The sequence below is a fragment of the Gobio gobio genome, assembly GCF_949357685.1.
Source record: "Gobio gobio genome assembly, chromosome: 9".
Classification (NCBI taxonomy): domain Eukaryota; kingdom Metazoa; phylum Chordata; class Actinopteri; order Cypriniformes; family Gobionidae; genus Gobio; species Gobio gobio.
Genome location: NC_137115.1, coordinates 50,680,780 through 50,700,563, shown reverse-complemented (window position 1 = coordinate 50,700,563; position 19,784 = coordinate 50,680,780). Strand labels below are relative to the sequence as shown.

Sequence of the window (19,784 nt, the reverse complement as noted above, 5' to 3'; positions counted from 1 at the left end):
TGTCTTGTTTAGTTCCCTTGTTTGCACCCCTGTGTATTCATACTCCCTGTTTAGCTCAGTTGGTCGGCGGTCATCGCCTTTGTTTTGTTTGTGGAAAAAGTACGATTACTCCAGAGATTCTCCTTGGTTTTCTTTGTGTTCATTAAATACTTTGGGCCCTATCATACACCCGGCGTAATGCGGCGAAAGGCAAGTGTTTTTTGCTAGTTTCAGCCTGACGCAGTTATCATTTTCACGTCCAACGCCACATTGTTTAAATAGCAAATGCACTCACGTCCATCTGTTCGCCCATGTGTGTGTTGGTCTGAAAACCAGATGTGTTCAGGCGCATTGTTGGTGTGTTGCTATTTTGAGGAACTGAAAACGACTGTGCCATTGACCAACCAAAACCTGGTCTGATTATTGCACAAGTGTGTCTTAGGCTGGCCACAATAAAAGGCAGTTTTACTGTATTTGGGGGGTCCGAAAACCAGTGGGTATACTGACTGGTTTTTGGACCCCTCGGACCCATACCATTCTGTGAGGCAAAAGGTAGTCAAAAGGTGGTCTACACCAGATACTGACGTGAGGCAAATGGTGGTCACACCAGATACTGACTGGTTTTCAAACCCCCCGACCCCCCCAATACAGTAAAACTGCACATCTTAAGCAAGGAACACACCAAACCGACTCCGACCAACTAGTGGCAACGAAAGCAGACTGCTGAGTTGGCTCACGTTGGCTCACGTCGGCAGAGTCTGGGTCCAAAGTTGCCCTGACACACCAAGCAGACACTCGAAATCCGACGGCCAAGTAGCACATCCATTCTGCACCTGCGTAAGAGTAAATAGCTTTCTGTACCAGCTGGTGGCAGTCGTCTGTTTTCATTATTCAAAGCGGGAAACCGGAAGAGCTACAGGGATATAAACAAAGCACCTCTAAGGCCCTGTCCCAAATGGCACCCTAAACCCTCACGGTCTTCCTCTGAGTCCGCACTTTCACGGCGTAATGCCGCTTTGACTGCCGGGAAGAAGTCCGCTGTGTAACCCAAGGGCGCATATCGACCTCAAAGGGGGTGCTTGCGAGCACCCTTCTGAGACCTAAAATGACCAATGGGACACTCTGCGGTCTCGTGGACTTAACGGACACGCGCATGCAGCGGCCATTGTAAGTCCACAAGACCGAAAGTGCACATGAAGTGTGCCATTTGGGACAGGGCCATAATCTCGCTCACCACAGATGATCACTTCTGGGGTTTTTTTCTCGTGCACTTGTTCGCTAGCTAATCAGAATGATCAGGTGGCCCGACTGACCGACAAGAGCCGACGCTGATTCAACATGTCGAATCGGCTGAAAAATAGCTGATGAGGACCAACGTCAGCTGATGGTGCGGAACACAAAGAGAAAAATTGGTTGGCCGATGCACGAAAACTGCCTGACGGCTTTAAAGGTCCCATGGCATGGCATTTTTCTATTATTTTATAATGTTTCCTGAGCTGTACTTATATTGTTAGTATGACTTTTACATCATAAAATGTCATAATTTAGAAATAAAAGGCATTTTTTCTATACTGCTGTTTGCCCTGTGGCTGAATGCCCTGCTTCAAGAGGCGTGTCTGCTGTGAGACTTCAGTAAAAACACCCACTGTTGTGATTGGCTGACATCTTTGCATTTTATATGAGCGGAGGGGGCGTGGTTTATCGAGGCACGAGCAGGCACGAGTCTGCCAGGGAGACGGATGGACCTGAGTTCACTTCACATCAGTTCTCAGCATGTCTGAACTGTTTTAGTTACAGCATATACTTTAGGTTATTAGTCTATTTCTAGTCGGAGGGACTGTCACTCATGTCAGAAAGTTAGTAACTTTAGTAAATTATGGATCAGCGCTGACTGGAGACGCGAACCGTTTAGAACGATTCAGTCCGATTTGGTGAACTGATTCGGTTCACTAAAAAGAACTGGTTCAAAAGAAAGATCGTTCGCGAACCGGACATCACTAATGTATCAGAGACTGAGCTCAGCGATTGCTAACAAAGTTATTTATAGTAACTACTGAGTTATGAGAGCGCTGTCAGTCAGCGCGAGTTTATTGTGTTTGTATCTGAGAGTTCTGAATAAACAGTCACACCGAGTCCGTCTCTTCATCATTATTCTACCAACTTTGTAACACATGCAAAGTACCATTACAGCTGTCGAGATGAACGAGTTAAAAGTAAGTGTTGATAATAGCATTATTTTTAAAATAAAATAAAAGCGTCAGTGACGCGCGTTGAGTACACAGCGCAAACAAAGACACAACAGCAGTAATCGGATGTAATCCAGTTTATTGTGGGGCTAGGCTGGCTAGCCCGGATATGCTCAAGCTTACCCCCCTTCTGCTTAATCTCACGCCGCGTTTGGTGCCTCCGCTGTGGGCCAGATGCAGTACTGTGGGTCGGGGATGTTGAAGGCCGAGCTTCGGCGTGTGTGAGGTTTATCTCTGCTGATGTTGAGCAGAAACTCATGACTGTATGCACATTTTAGAACCGATAGACGCGACGAGGACGTACAAAAACACTGACTCACAAGATATAAAACACGAAAACACCGCTCTGTCTGGAGAGAGAGAAGCCGCATTGTGTGCACGAATAATAAATAATTAGCTACACATCAGAAATCACTGATCACAGATCAGAAGGAACTGAAAAAAGACTTCTGTTTTCATTTGTACATCCAAACACTGAGAAACTGCCAGCGTTCACTCGTTCACAAGCAATGATGCAATGATCTCTCGACGAGCGTTTGCATGGGCGTGCCAGATTCTCTGGGCGGAGGAAAGGGAGGAAACCGTGCCTGCTTGGACGTCAAAGCAGGAGACTTCAGGATTGGCTAGTCTGGCCTGTCATTTTCTCAAAGGCAGAGAAAGACAGCCACAACTCGGTTTTACACCGATCAACATTTCTATCCACTTGGGGACAATATTCAGGCTAGGGGAACTCATATTAATGTTGAAAAACCTCATAAAATGAAAATTTCATGCCATGGGACCTTTAAGGCCTGTTCACACCGGGACGGTTTTCGCGCGCGTTTATCGCTGACGTTTAACGCCTCGTGACTAAACAAAGGGCGCCAATGTGAGTGTGTACACCGACGCGCAAAATGGCAGGGCGTAAAAGCGTCATTTTTAGAATAATGCCTCGGGTTCGTTTTTTTATTTTGACGCAGCGTGTAAAAAACTGGCCGACCAATGAGATCCGCGCTTTTGTTCACGTGCCTGGAGCTTCTGAAGTGACAGTAAAACACGACTTGGTGGCGCTCAAGCACAAAACGGTCTTGCCGCGCACACATTGATACGACGAAGAAGTAGTAAGTAGACAAAGAAGAAGATGAGCTGCTAAAGCTGCTTGCCAGTTAGCAAAAAGTGTGTGAATGGTTTTGGCCATAGACATAATATATCTATGGTTTTGGCAAGCACGTAAAAACCGTCTCTCTTCTTCTTCTGTGTGACAAGCGAGTGTCAGAAGCGTAAAGTGCCGCAGCACCACCTTGTGTACCGGGAGCGCCATCTACTGAATGTGCACGTTCACTCGGCGCATCGCCAGTGAAAATCGCTTGGGTGTGAACACTCAAGACGTGCCAAAAAACGTCACGAAAAACACTGGCGATAAGCGCGTGCGATTTGTTTACATAGAAAAAGTCTTAGATCTTTGAGTTCAGCTCATGAAAAATAGGAGCAAACACAAAAGTGTTTCAGTGTATTTAGGATGGATAGAATGGACATTGGGATGCAGGGTCAATTTTATGAAGTGATTCGATTGTACGTTCCAAAGCTTGTCTACTCTACTTCTGCTACACACTCAAAAGTACGTACTTTTTCTTCACAAAAAGAGTACATACTCATTCAGAGGAATTGGACTTCTTCACGATTCCCATCCCTAATAAAGTGTTTACAAACACATTAGAAACTATTCATTTGGGTTTCAGTCAAGTAGCGTGCAAGTGCTTGGTTTTACATTGGAAGACCTCATGTCACCGATACCTTTAGTTGGCTGCAGAAGCGACACCAACGGCTCACTGAGCTTTAATCCGTTCCAGCACGGCACAATGTTGCCCTCCAGGAGAGATATTATTATGGCTTTGTACCCATATGATCTTCTGCATGGTGACTTTCAGACATTAGATGCTGCTGCTTTGTTGTCTGTGCTTTTAAAAGTTTCCGCATTCTCGATTAGAGTCAAATTTCTGTCCCCGACTCTGTTCGAATGTCAATATTAGACTGCCGGTAATGTCAATAGATAACAGTGTAATTCTACTGACGAGGGCCTTGTTCTCTAGACATGCATTGAGTCTCTTTTAAGGACATTTGGAATGCAAACCACCGACCAGGAACTGCATGAAAATTTGCCTGAATAGGGAGGAGAGAACAGCGAACTCCAGAACAGGGTCATTCCTTTTCACTCTTTTATCCTCTCCATACACTAGTGTTCGTCTTTATTTTATCTTCACATGTGAAGTAAATCTGAAATGTTACTGACATTCTCTTGAGTTGTTGTAGTGTTCAATGAGTTGTAGAAATAAGACACCGGTGGTGGAAACCACGTGGCCTGCCTCTCCCACAGGGTTAAATGTACCTGTGGACGGCCAGCTTTTCTCTGTGTCAGCTGTGCTGCTGTCAGGCCTCTTTGAGGTAAATGTCACCTGAGGCACATGCAAAGAGACACTCCATGACACAAGCAGCACCTGACAGTCACCAAAGCACCTGCCTGCCAGAGCTACTCCGCTTATCTGTGTGTTGTCACACTTGCAAGGCACACTTTTTTTATTGGCTGTTCTCTAATAATTAAAACATAGTATTAAACTCAAACACAGCATCTGAGTATTTTTGTATAAACAACTTATTTGACTATAATATCCACCCAACGATTGAATCAATTAACATTCAATGGACAAAGTTCATTTCGTGCTTTCTTGTTTGAGAAGCCAAATTCAAGTATGCAATTGCTGCACCAAGCATCACTTATAATTGCAGTGTCTGCTGAAGTTAAACACTTCTCTACTATAAACAGTATGCCATGGGAGTAGTATGTCCAAATACATAGTCACATCAGATGACCCACAACTTCCATTGAGATTCTGAAGTGCGCATATGTTGGACACCTTACTATCCCATGAGCCCACAGGAGAGGATTTATGGCCCTGTCCCAAATGGCACACTCCGACTGCATCTGAAATCCTATACTCTCCTGAGTAGTTAAGTAATTACTTCACGAGCGCTAAAAAAGTGTCCATCATATGCACACAGGTTTTGCCTACTCTTTTATCAGTACTGTGAATTTGGGCATGCTTCTTTTGTCACATGCACGTTTGCGGTTTTTGGATGTAGCCTTCATGTGCACTTGCAGTCTTATGGACTTACAATGGCCGCCACGCATGTCCTTTAAGTCCACGTTTTAGGTTTCAGATGGGTGTTTGTGAGCGTCCCCTTTGTGGTCGATATGCACCCTCAATGCACACTTTTGCAGAGTCTGCAATCCTGCTAGCTCCACAGCAGACTTCTACCAGACAGTCAAAGCAACATTACGTCATGAAAGTGTGGACTCGGAGGAAGATCAACTCATAGTCTTGAAATGGCAGTGAAGTAACGCAAATGACACTGATAGATCATGTGAGAGTAACAGCATTCATTTATGCTACCCAGATTCATACTCTATAAAGTAAGTTTCAAATCGAAAATAGTACCCACTATACAGTATGTCATTTTGGGTGCAGTGAAAGTCTGTTTTCACAATCACTTTCCCCATCTGAACAGGGGGCCAGGCGGTGGCTAGACGCATTAGTTCCACCAGAAGAAATATCACAGCTACTGTGGTCATAAGTACCCTCATTTTCACAACTTGCCACATTTGAGATTTTTCTTATCACTAAACTGATCGATTTTCAACTCGCTCTGTACTGTTGCAATGTCGGTAGTATATGTAACTTAACAATGTTTACTTGTTCTCAGTGTTACCTGGACCGAGAAATGAACGTTTATTTGTCAACAAAAGTCCGCCGACTAACGCATTTGACAGTTTCAGGGCTTTCATGAAAACTACAGATTTATACTTAATTTTTGTATCACCGCCCACAGACAGTCGGATTGACAGAGGGTTATTAACAGAACAGTAATGGGGCGTTCACACCAGACGCGAATGAAGCGTTTAGCGCAAGTGATTTACATGTTAAGTCAATGCAAAGACGCGAATAGACATTCTGCTGCCCGATTCGTGCGAATGACACGGCGCAAATTGAGCGTTTGACGTGTGATACGTGCGAGTTGAAAAATCGGAACTTTGGCGGATATTCACGCCGTGTTAACCAATCGGGAGCTTGCTCTAGCAGTGACAACAATGAGGACAAAATCATATGTGGATACCCGGAGCTGAACGTACTTTATAGAAACAGGAATAAAAAGGATCTTGCTTGGAAGAAAGTGAGAGAGGAGGTCGGACGATCTGGTAAGTTGTAAAAAACACTCTTTACACAATTTGAGCTATACATGGGGTGATTTCAGGGTGATTGGGACACTTTTTGCCATTGAGATGACTTGGGAAAAGTGTCCCAATCACCCTGAAATCACCCTATTGAGACTACAAGCTAGTTAAAGCCGGCAAATTGAGCTTATTCGCCATATTTTAAAACAATCCATATCAGCCATTTCGCAACGAGACGAGCCGGCTGGCAGAAGCCCCTCCCATGACGCGAATTCGCGTCTGTTGTGTTGTGAATTTCACGCGCGAATGAAGCAAGTAAACTCAAAATGTTCAAGCGTCCAACTAAGCAGGAATAGCGTGATTTATTAGCTTCAATCGCGTCTGGTGTGAACGCACCATAAGGGAGGCTTATTACTGAAATGTTATCGTACTTTGTCAACTCTTTAAACAGCAATAGGGTAAAAATGGAACACTGTGGCAACAGATTTCTTACTTGTGCGCTTAAGCGTTTTGCTTCGGGGGTTTGGGCGAAACTGACAGAACAGTAGTTTATTTCAGTTTTTCCCCCTGTTTGGGACTAAAACTGTGTTCGTGGTCATCCAGTTTGACTTGCTGACTACAAACACAGAGGTTTTTCAGATTTTCCTTCGCAGTGTTCTCACCATATTTCCGATTCTTTGCAGCCTTTATCCACTGCCCATCTACATTATGACTAAAAGTTTACTTAGAAGTATTTCCTACCAAAGCAAGACAGTATTTGACTCTGGTAAGCGTATCCATAGCAGACTTTTGGGAGAGGCCTTGGACGGCAACATGCCACAGTGCATTAAGGGTGTTGACGTTTTCCTACCTATTTGGCAAAAAGGAAGACACATCCCTTTTTCCTCTGGTTTCTCTAGTCAGGTAGCACCGATTTCAATTTTCTCTACAGCATAGGCAGCAAGTTTGATTAAAAGCCCATTTTGCCAGTGCCGCTTTAATTCACCCAAGCTACAATTTAAGATGAATAAACCTTGCATTCTCTGAGATAATAAACCATCTGACCTCAAGGGACTGGTTAATGAAAACACGGCTGCTGTGCTGTGTAATGATCTGTTTACAGGACACTCTAATACAACCTGTTCTAGCCCAGGGAGGCTCTGCCTTGCTCCCCCGGCTCCCGTCTGCCTTCTTTCAGTGATCCAACAATACTCCTCTGACTCCTATGGCCCTGTAAGATGGCAAAAGAGCAGGCCACCCATGGGCATTGTGCTCAAAATCAGAGGCACTCGGCCATGCCAGTGCGTTCTGTGTACAGAGCTACAGTATAGAGGCTGCCTGTGTTGTCACATTTGCATGTATTGTTCAGTGTGCATTGCATGGGTATGTGGACTGCAACACTATGCACTCTGTGTCTTTCCCACGATATCCACAACATGCTCTATGTGTCACTTGGCGTGGATGTGTGGTACTGTCTGTGCCAGAACACCTGTAAGTGTACATGTGTGTATATTAGCTGTGTGGGCAGGTCTTGCTTTGATCATATGTGATGCTGCAGTCTGTGTGTGTGATGCATTATAGTGTATGCTCAGCTTGGGTGTGGATAAGCACTTTGTTGTCTTTGTGTCACGTGAGATCTGAGCCAAACCTTGGACTCTAACTCTTTAAATAGAAAACAACTGAGAAATTCTCATGACTACAAAAAATGTGTCTGGTTATGTATTAACTAGAATAGTTTAACTCTGTCATATGAGGGCTACGGTCTTCAGGTCGTTAACCAAGACCGCCAGGTCTGCTTTTTACTGTCTCTTTATTGATTTTTGTGTGGCAGATACTGTGTGTATTTGCTATCTGGCTTGCATTTAAACTGTGTCAAAGTTTAAACTAAGAAAGACACTGACCTAGTCGCTTACTCTCACTCACACATGCCCAGACAAAAGATGACCAATAGTACACACAGCTTCTAAACACACCTGCACTACAGATGCCCAATTCCCACCAAAATGTTTCAAATATGAGCCAAAGAGTATCACAGTCAGCGCTGGAACCTAAATGTGACCCTGGACCACAAAACCAGTCATAAGTCGCATGGGTATATTTGTGGCAATAGCCAACAATAGGCCTACATTGTACGGGTCAAAATTATAGATTTTTCTTTTATGCCAAAAATCATTAGCATATTAAGTAAAGATCATGTTCCACAAATATATTTTGTAAATATATTAAATGTATTATTATTAGTAGTAATATGCATTGCTAAGGACTTCATTTGGACAACTTTAAAGGCGATTTTCTCAATATTTAGATTTTTTTGCACTCAGATTCCAGATGTCATCCATGTCCTATCCTAACAAACCATACATCAATGGAAATCTCATTTATTCAGCTTTCAGATGATGTATAAATCTCAATTAAAAAAATTGACCCTTATGATTGTTTTTGTTTTTTTATTGGTCCAGGGTCACATATTAAAGAGTAAATCACCAGAGAGAAGTTTGGCCATTTTGATTAATTACCAGATCAAAAACAACGCATATTTAAAAAATGAAACATGCATGGATGAACTGTTCACCATGAGATCAATAACATGGATTTAGACAATGGATTTTAAACTTTAATATGGATTCATTGACACCATGCAGTGTAAGTGTTGTTGCAAGCAGAAACACCAGTAGCCGAACAGCAGGTTGGACATAATTCACGATTAACGACGTGTACGACATAAATTCATTACCAATATTCACGCCTGCATAGAGTTGCTTTTGAGCGCCGAGTGCAGTGAGTGCTTGCAGAGACAGACGAGGAGTGAATGTATCGAGCACACTTTGCTAGAATGTTCTGTCTCTCAAGTAATGCAGGGAAATTCAATTAATTGGAGTGAATTGCTTCATTGCAATAAAAAAGAAAAATGATTTACAGACTACTCAGCGCTACTTGATAGTGAGGACACAGGAAAAAGCACACAATCGATTGATGACTACTTGCTCATCCGCTATATGACAGGGAATGCAATCAAAACAAAACTGTATGTGAAAGATAATGCAAATAATAAAAGAATAGCTTCTGTCACAGAATTAAAGAGTAATCCTCTACACAGAGCCACTCAATTTGGGGGAAATAGAATTGCAGATTTTTACTGATAAAAAGTGTGATTGTTGCTGTGCGTGTTAGTAATGTTGCACAATTTGGCATAACATTGTGTGATTGTATATCAATATGACTACAAAATAACAATAATTGTCATTATCAAGCTTTATTTTGGTGGAAATATAGCTCTTAAAGCTTCTCTTTTGTTTACAGCCAGATAACCCAAAGGCAGTCAAAATAACAAGCTCTTATGCACTTGATAATACATATAATTCATTTTAAAAGGCAACACGCTATGTTTAAGGGTACTTTCACACTTGGGTTGATTGCCTGGTCCGAACCCGAGTTCGATTGCTTCCCCCTGCCCTACTGGACTGTTTTCAGATTATATTATTTGGGTCCGAACTGGGGTGCGTTTACATCATCAAAACAGCAGCTGTTTACCCGGTTACTTGGTAGCGACGGCGCAGGAGAAAGGCAGCAAAATGCATAGCGTTGCTCAACCTACTTTTATATTTTTGCTTTTGAATCATTGGTTTTGTTTCCAAAGCTTCAATATGTAATGGCACTTGCGTCTATCTGCCGCAAATGTACTGCAAATGCTCTAAAGAACGTTGAAGGCGAGCAGATATTAGATCTATAGCTCTCTGCTTGCAATATGTCGGTCACGCTCCTCTAGCCTAGAAATCTAGACGCACCCTAGCGGCAGCAAATCTAATTTCTAATGTCTAGGTAAACCTGCGAGCTGGAAAAACCAAACTCGAAACGGCTTTGGCCGTGACTCTGGAAGACTTTGAGTTAAGCCTTTCTTTGAGAAAAGAACAAAGAACGGCACTGAAGTCATTCTTAAGAAAGGAAGATGTGTTCGGAGTTTTGCTGACCGGATACGGCGAAAGATAAATCCATCAACTAGCTCCGCTTCACCTTGCTCTCTGGTTGGTTGTAGCGCTATCCTATTGCGTGCAGAGGGAATTTGAAAGACAACCGTTCATCCCGCCCCTCGGATTGAGCCCTGTCAATGGTGAGTTCCCAGACCCAACATCTTGATGGGGGTCTGGCTTGTCAGGCTAACACTCGTGAAAGGCACATGAGTGAAACGCACACAAGCACTCATTTTTATCAAATCATACGTCATTAATAGCAGTTTAATTCCGTGATTTAGTACGATTGCATTCATATCAGCAGGGAACCGTACTGGAGTTCACATGAACCGTACCCCAGACCACCCTTTTAAAGCGGACTCAGGTACAGTTCGCAGGTGCGTACCCGAGTTCGGAAGACCGCGTTCACATCATGCAAACGAACCGAACTCTGATATCAATCGAACTCAATGTGCACCAAAATGCTAGTGTGGAAGCACCCTAAATCATCCGTCCCACTGTACTGTACTTAAAAATTATGGCTTTACTATAAATACAGGTAACGCTTCTCAAACTAAGGGACAGATTTACTAAACAGCGCGAGAGCGCAATCCCATAAAAGCGCCGATGGGAGTGGAAAGTTCAGCATGTGATTTACTGATGACAGTAGCCGGATCATTTCCATAATGACAAACACAATCTACCAAGAGCAGTGCAAATTAGCATCTGGTTTAGGACATGCTTTTTTTGTTCAGTAAATAATGGCGCAAACTCCAGTAAACTGACGAGCGCAAACCTTAGTAAATCACCTTGAGTGATTAATTTCAATACTCTCCTCCCATAAATGTTGCGTCTGAACAGGAAACTCCTACAAATGCATATGCAATAAGGTCAGCCGCAAAAATAACCCTGTCCTCGCTTTTTCAGCGCTTATTCTTCACAGTCTTTAGTATGTCCTGACAGTAGTTTTTAACGGCAAAAGAGGGTTTGTGCTGGCGCAAGCTGTTGGTAAATTTGGCCTTAAAGCCTCTAAGAATGGTATTGGTGCATAACATTTAACGGTAACACTTTATTTTGATAGTCCACTTTAGACATTCTACTAACTATAAGTAACTTTGCAACTACATGTGAAGTAACTGTCATTAGAGTATTTGTAGACTGCCTGATTAATATTTAATAAAACTTTATTTTGTTGGTCCCCTAACAGACATTCTACTGACTATAAGTAACTTGGTAACTACAATTCAACTTATTCTACTAACCCGAACCCTAACACCTAACCATAACCTACCAGTCTACTGACAGTCAACTAATACTCTACTGACAGTTAGTTGACATGTAGTTGCAAAGTTACTTATAGTTAGTAGAATGTTTAAAGTGGACTATCGAAATAAAGTGTAACCCATTTAACACATAAGGGGCCGGAAAAATGACTCATGGTCACTAACCAGAGTGCAAACAATGACCATGGCCCCACTTTTCCCACCATCCCTTTTACTGACTCATGCTAATCGGTGGGAAAGGAATGTATCATATTACTTATTAATGGAACACCTAACATTGTGGGTGACACTTATGTGTCGCATGAATGCAGGTTGTTTTCATAAAGGCAGGAGAGTGGCGTTGTGAAACTGTCAGGCCTCTTTTGTACGTTTTTGGTAGCCTCAAAAACAAAACTTCTGAATACCGAGTCTGTGTGAGAGAGATAGTAAAAACAGTAAAAGTTTAAATGTTTGTTTGAGCTGCGCCCTCTATTGTACAGGCGTGAATTTGCATTTCCTTCAGTCTGGGGATTATTAATTCATTCATTGTTGTAAAAACAAGCAAGCAATCCCATCCCAGGTGAGAAAAAGTAACGCAACAGATTGCTTTCCATAAAATTAACTAAGTATCGCAATTAGTTACTTTTTTAGAAAGTAACGCAATATTGTAACTTTCCCCAACACTGCTTATAACACGCTAAAATAGTTATATAGGAATTGAACCCATGACCTTGTGCCATGCACAACAAATTGAGCAACAGGAAAATTAGAAAGACATAACTACAGCAATTCATCTGTCATTTGTGACAAATGAGTGGCTCTACTCTGTACCCCGCTGACCCCGGTGCTTATAACCCAGCACTGACCCTCCCTCCCCTGTGTGAGTTCAGACCCTGGGGCTTTTCCAGGACATACAAACATGTAGCCACACATATATTCATACACATCCCTTAGTCTTTTCCCCCTGTCCCCTGTATCCATCTGAACTCTCGTGCAAGGTCCAGACGCTAATTTTCTCATATCCACCCTCCCCTTCCCTAGCCAGGCGAGTGACTCCTGTCATTGTCGAGCCGTCTCTGTCTTGGGCGTGCGATAAAAGGGGTCATTGTTTCTGTGTTGCTGTGTTGTCAGCCATTCTCTGACCATTCTCACTGATTCATTTTCTCTACAACTGCTTGTAAAACATTATTTGACAAGTCTTCCTTTACACCTTTACAAGCAAGTAAGATGGTATGGACATCACATGGCCAATAATGGAACTGTAGTCATCGAGTACAAAAAGGGCCCAGCCTCACTGAGGTGAATATTTGGGTTGAGTATGTAAACGTGTCCTGTCATTGAAGAAGCATGGTAAACTAGTAACCTTAACACTAGTAGTTATTAATCATCTGTAACTAGTAGTCAATCTATATGGGTTGTTAATGATTTTGACATCTAGAGGGCAGGGTGTTAGCTTTCCAAAATACATTAAAAATGTGAAAATAAATGTTTTTGGTTTTATTCTGTGTAAAGTGTAATTTATTCCTGTGGTGGCAAAGCTGAATCAGCATCAGAATCATTCTAAAATGCTGGTTTGGTGCTCAAGAAACATTTCTTCTTCTACTTCTTCTTTATTATTATTATTATTATTATTATTATTATTATTATTATTATTATCAATGCTGAAAACCATTGTGCTGCTTCATATTTTTGTAGAAACCAGTTTGTAGAAACCGTATACATTTTTATAGGAATATTTCAACGGAAAGTTCGAAAGGACAGCATTTATTTGATTTGATTTTTTTTGTAACAATGTAAGAGCCTTTAATGCCACTTTTGATCTATTTAATGAATCTTTGGGTAACAAAAGTAATTACACGTTACTAGATGTACTTAGTAATAACAGTAAATTATGCATAATTACACGTTAACTAACCCTAAACCAAACCTTAACCGTAACACTATAGTAAGTACGTATAGTTAATTATTAGTACTCAATACTTATTTAAGTACAATGTAACTATGTCGCCTTAAAATAAAGAGTAACACTTTATTTTACAGTGTCCTTGTTACATGTTACATGTACTTACCATAGTAATAACAGTAAATTGTGACTAATTACACAAAACTAATCCTACCCTATAGTAAGTACATGTAGTTAATTATTTTTACTCAGTACTTAAATATATAACTACACTGTAACAATGACACTAAAATAAAGTGTAACCCATTTTTGCTGAAAAAAAGTATTAAATTGTTTCAGATAAAAGCAATTTATGAAATGCAATTTAACGATGACAAATCCGATTTGCCACAATTTGAAAATCCGGTCCCACTTTACATTCGGTGGCCTTAACTACTATGTACTTATGTCAAAAAATAAGTACAATGTAAATAAAAAACTTTTGCTGATATTGAGGTGGTATGGGTAAGTTTAAGGGTAAAGTTAGGGACAGGTGTGGTGGTATGGGTAAGTTTAAGGGTAAAGTTAGGGACAGGTGTGGTGGTATGGGTAAGTTTAAGGGTAAAGTTAGGGATGTGTGTGGTGGTATGAGTAATTGTAAGGGTAAAGTTAGGGACAGGTGTGGTGGCATGGGTAAGTTTAAGTGTAAAGTTAGGGACAGGTGTGATGGTATGGGTACGTTTAAGGGTAAAGTTAGGGACAGGTGTGGTGGTATGGGTAATTGTAAGGGTAAAGTTAGGGACAGGTGTGGTGGTATGGGTCAGTTTAAGGGTAAAGTTAGGGACAGGTGTGGTGGTATGGGTAAGTTTAAGGGTAAAGTTAGGAACGTGTGTGGTGGTATGGGTAAGTGTAAGGGTAAAGTTAGGGACGTGTGTGGTGGTATGAGTAATTGTAAGGGTAAAGTTAGGGACAGGTGTGGTGGCATGGGTAAGTTTAAGGGGAAGTTAGGGACAGGTGTGGTGGTATGGGTAAGTGTAAGGGTAAAGTTAGGGACAGGTGTGGTGGCATGGGTAAGTTTAAGGGTAAAGTTAGGGACAGGTGTGGTGGTATGGGTAAGTTTAAGGGTAAAGTTAGGGACGTGTGGTGGTATGGGTAAGTGTAAGGGTAAAGTTAGGGACAGGTGTGGTGACATGGGTAAGTTTAAGGGTAAAGTTAGGGACAGGTGTGGTGGTATGGGTAAGTGTAAGGGTAAAGTTAGGAACGTGTGTGGTGGTATGGGTAAGTGTAAGGGTAAAGTTAGGAACGTGTGTGGTGGTATGGGTAAGTGTAAGGGTAAAGTTAGGGACGTGTGTGGTGGTATGGGTAAGTGTAAGGGTAAAGTTAGGGACAGGTGTGGTGGTATGGGTAGGTTTAAGGGTAAAGTTAGGGACAGGTGTGGTGGTATGGGTACGTTTAAGGGTAAAGTTAGAGACAGGTGTGGTGGTATGGGTAAGTTTAAGGGTAAAGTTAGGAACGTGTGTGGTGGTATGGGTAAGTGTAAGGGTAAAGTTAGGGACGTGTGTGGTGGTATGGGTAAGTGTAAGGGTAAAGTTAGGGACGTGTGGTGGTATGGGTAAGTGTAAGGGTAAAGTTAGGGACGTGTGTGGTGGTATGGGTAAGTGTAAGGGTAAAGTTAGGAACGTGTGTGGTGGTATGGGTAAGTGTAAGGGTAAAGTTAGGGACGTGTGTGGTGGTATGGGTAAGTGTAAGGGTAAAGTTAGGGACGTGTGTGGTGGTATGGGTAAGTTTAAGGGTAAAGTTAGGGACAGGTGTGGTGGTATGGGTAGGTTTAAGGGTAAAGTTAGGGACAGGTGTGGTGGTATGGGTAAGTGTAAGGGTAAAGTTAGGGACAGGTGTGGTGGTATGGGTAGGTTTAAGGGTAAAGTTAGGGACAGGTGTGGTGGTATGGGTAGGTTTAAGGGTAAAGTTAGGGACAGGTGTGGTGGTATGGGTAGGTTTAAGGGTAAAGTTAGGGACAGGTGTGGTGGTATGGGTAAGTGTAAGGGTAAAGTTAGGGACAGGTGTGGTGGTATGGGTAGGTTTAAGGGTAAAGTTATGGACAGGTGTGGTGGTATGGGTAAGTGTAAGGGTAAAGTTAGGGACAGGTGTCGTGGTATAAGTGTAAAGGTAGGGACAGGTGTAGTGGTATGGGTAAGTGTAAAGGTAGGGTTAGGTGTAAGGGAAGTGTCAACAGTGTATTTATAAATGTAACTACAGAAATTAATTACAGATGTAATAACATGCAGGTATTTTTTAAAATGTAAGTACAATGTAAAAACATGTATGTACACAATAAATGCATTGTATCAAATTATTCATTTAAATGTAAGTACCAAGTAGTTAAGGCCACCTTATATAAAGTGGGTCCGAAAATCCAAATGCATAAAATCCAGAAACTATCAGCTGACATTGCTGTAAACAGATTTTGATGTTGGCTGATGCTGATAATCTGAAAATTATCATATATAATCTGATTAATGTGTCTGAATAATATACCCGTCTATCACAGCCTTTATCATCAATATGTCTTTATTTTAATAACATAATATTGAAATTGAGTGTAGTTGGCTTCATTAAGAGTGGGAAAAGGTGTGCCGCGACTATTTGATTGCACTAGACAGTGTGTATTAGCCATTCCTGTGTTCCAGGAAAGACCTGCCTGAGGAGTGTGTCAGGGGAAGGTGATCGGGGGTTTAGCGTTACTCTCAGCTGAGTCACCCTTCCAATTGATCCCCCGTTTCTCTTTTGTTTTCCCAGAGTGTGGGCCATTCTTTAATAACGGTAACTTAAGTCCAGCGTGAGCTCAGTTAACAACATGAACTGACCAATGACTCCAGCCTATCAACTCACACACCGAGTGACATCACTGTAAAAGAGGTCACAGTAATCAGATTATCCTAGTTATTCAGATGCACTGACAACCAGCGAACCAAGTATGTTCAAATTAGCCCTCCAGGCAACATGAGGAAGAGGCAGCTATTACAGTCATTTTGGTATGCTAATATAAAAGTCTTTGTCCCTGACTCCTCATATCATTGTTCTTATATGATAGCCCATTGACTTACACACCAATTATGAGGGGTACTAGATCAATTTTGTGACATGTCACCAACACCACCTAGTAAAGGAATGCAATTGTTGGTGCACTAAAGGGGACACTATACCATCCACACAATCCGGCTGTACTGTGTTGTTGAGCAGGGACTGTACTGGGGGGAGGGGGATGTCTAGGGTGCAATAAATGGGGAGCTGGGAAGAAGCTGGAGGGCTTGGAATCCGCCTCTGTTGCCACGGCAGCTGTGCCAATCTCCAAGTACGCCTACAGTTTGAAGAGGATACCTGAGCTCAGAGCCCCTGGATAATGAGAAGCAGTGAAACTCTAAACTCTGACAGCTAATGCTTTCACCCCTCCTGTGTCTACAGGGGCACGGTAAACAAGCATCCCATTGCTGAGAGAGGGAGCAGCACTGGGATGACTGTTTTCGTGGATTTGACAAGGACGGGGATTAGCAGACTTTGCTTAATATTCTCTTGAGTGCCTGTCAAGCTCTGCTAATGCAAAAACTGCAAAAGCCAAACCCTTAGAATCTAGTGTGTAGAGTTCATTTTCCCAAATGCATCCATACTCATCCATTCGGCCACTCTCTTCTTTCTGCCCACAACAACTCCAACTGTGCTTAGCAGCAAATAGCACAAAGGACCAAAAATAGCCCAGCGTTTTCCAGAGCAGAGCAGCCCTCCTTAAGAAGAGAAAGCAATGCAACGACAAGAGGCTATAACAAAGTCCACACACAACATCTATTCCCTTTGTCCTTTCCAGTCACAGATATCTGTGCAATTCCCATTGCAAATTTCAGGATATGGAATTATACATTTGATGGAATCTGTTGTGGGGACTGGATCAGACATATCAGAAGTGTCCCAAAAGCATTTACCCCTTATCAGTATGTTGTTGCGTATGAATGTGTGTTGGTGTTGAGTGCATCAGAACACACACACTCAGAAAAAAATTGCTACATTTGTGCATTTAGGGGTACAACAGCTTGTCACATCTTTGTACCTTAATTACCCCTAAAAGATTCATAATGTAATTACATATTGCTATTGCCAAGGTAATATGTAACTTTTAGCTGTAGATAAGGTGCAAAGTTGTCGCTTTAAGGGTACATTTGGACATTTAATAACCATTGAAAAGACGTCCCTCTGACACGTCCCGTCATGGTTGAAAAATAGTTCCAAAATGAAAGTTAAACGGAATGCATTTTTAGGAAATGTTCTGTTACATATTTTTATTGATTAATGCCGTCCTACCGCAACTATTTTTGGCCAGGGACACGACGTTGCCGTCAGACCAATGTTTGCTGGGTACTGACCCAGTGACAAGGTATAATTGAACACAGGGTTCCTCAAACTCGGTCCATGAGGGCCACTGCCCTGCAGAGTTTAGCTCCAACCCTGATCAAACACACCTGAGCAAGCTAATCAAGGTCTTCAGGTTCACTAGAGCCCTCCAGGACAGAGTTTGATGAACCCTGATTTAGCACATTTATTTTGAGAGAGAGTGAATAATAAAAAAAACGTGACTCACTGTTGCTGGATTTGAGGTCTCGATGGATGATTGGCACAAAAGTCTGGTTGTGCAAGTAGTCCATTCCAGTCGCAATCTGCACCGCCCAATTCACCAGTACCCGAGGAGGCACCTTTTTCCCAGCGAGTGCCCGGTTAAGTGCTCCGCCACGGGCATATTCCATAACCAGGCAAAGATTTGGCTCCCGCAGGCAAACACCTCGGAGAGAGATGATGTTGCGATGTCGGAGCATCCAGAAGAGTCTGGCCTCCTGCCTCACGTTCTCTGCCGTGGCACTGATGTCCTCATCTGGGTCCTGACGAGCCGCTTTAACAGCCACTTCCTCACCTCGCCACACACCCCTATACACCTTTCCAAAACCGCCGGCGCCGATCACTTCCTCCAAGCACAGCTCTGAGAAATCAATATCCAGTGGCGACTCCCCACCGACCAGACCTCCCGGAGGCAACGCTGGATAGCTGGCGTCCCGTCGGGTCACATAATTACTAGGAAATATGCCCACCTTGCCTTGGATCTTTCCAGTCCACCAGCCCTCATCTCCAGACACTTTGGAGTCCTTGGAGAGCACCTCCAGTAGGTCTCCGCGACGCAAGGTCAGCTCCTCGTCTGCTGTGGCCTCGTAATCGAAGACAGCTGTCCAGTAAGTCTTAATGCCTTCATGATGATGGGGAAGATGGGAATCTGGGGATCCCACTGAGACGGGAAGAGTAGAGGAGTTCTGGCTGCTGCTGCTGTTGTGTGTTGAATTTGTATTTGCTGGAGGAACCGGTGGTCCACAGGAACCTCCGATGTTGGTGCAAGGTAGTGGGGCAGCGCTGCCATTACCTCCAGCTCCTACTCCACTCAGTCTTGTATATGGGTCCATCACTGAGTGCACAGGTCAACGATGAGGTCTCAAAAGCTGGAGGAGGCCCTCTGTCAACTTGCGCACAATATCCATGCAGAGCCCATCTACTGAGTGCAGGCCTTGTTCATGAGGGAAGAGATCAATGAGTAAAGCTTCTGCTGAGCTGCCCCTTCACTGTCCTCACCGCTTGCTTGGATTGTCCACAGCACACTATGCGTGTGTTTTAACATTTATAAAGCCATTGCAGTCAGACAATGTGTGCTCACAGCTCTAATATGACTAGGACAAAGGAGTCTGAATAAGAGTTTTGCATTACAATACAAGTTTTTCCTATGAGATCTAAAGTCCATGAGATTAGGTGAGAATATCCAGTCCATCAAGATGTGAGAATGTTTTCTTTTTGGTTGCTTGATAAGACAGCATTGGGCTTTTCCATTAGAAGAATCATTGACGGCCTTGATTGATTTCTCCTTGTAACAGCAGAATCCTTAACTAGCTAGGATAAAACAGGAACTAGATGGGTCTTCTGATAATTTGCCCTACATCACACACATCGTGATCTAGTAAGGGTTAAAATCTACTGGAATGTTGCCTTAACATCTAATCTATGCAAATCAGATCCATGTAAAACTCTCATATCTGTAAATGTACATCGATGATGCTTTTTGCAATGGATGTGCAATGAATATGCATAGCCTTAAACGCACGCAATCACAGGCTTAAGGCATCTTCGGACATTCGGCTCTGATAGGCTCACATGGATGCGCCAGCTCGCGAGCTCAAAACATCCACGATTATTTGCACATTC

At 42.7% G+C, this 19,784-nt stretch overlaps 1 protein-coding gene across 1 annotated transcript in view; it reads right to left on the bottom strand.

Annotated features, from left to right (window-relative positions):
* map3k10 (mitogen-activated protein kinase kinase kinase 10) overlaps positions 1-18,994 on the bottom strand; it is a gene marked incomplete at both ends in the record, with an annotated part of 57,758 nt that extends 38,764 nt beyond the window's left edge. The window contains one exon of the mRNA XM_079825039.1: positions 18,130-18,994. Coding sequence (XP_079681165.1) covers positions 18,130-18,994 — 865 coding nt within the window. The remainder of the gene's footprint in view (positions 1-18,129) is intronic.
* Between the last annotated feature and the right edge of the window lie 790 nt (positions 18,995-19,784).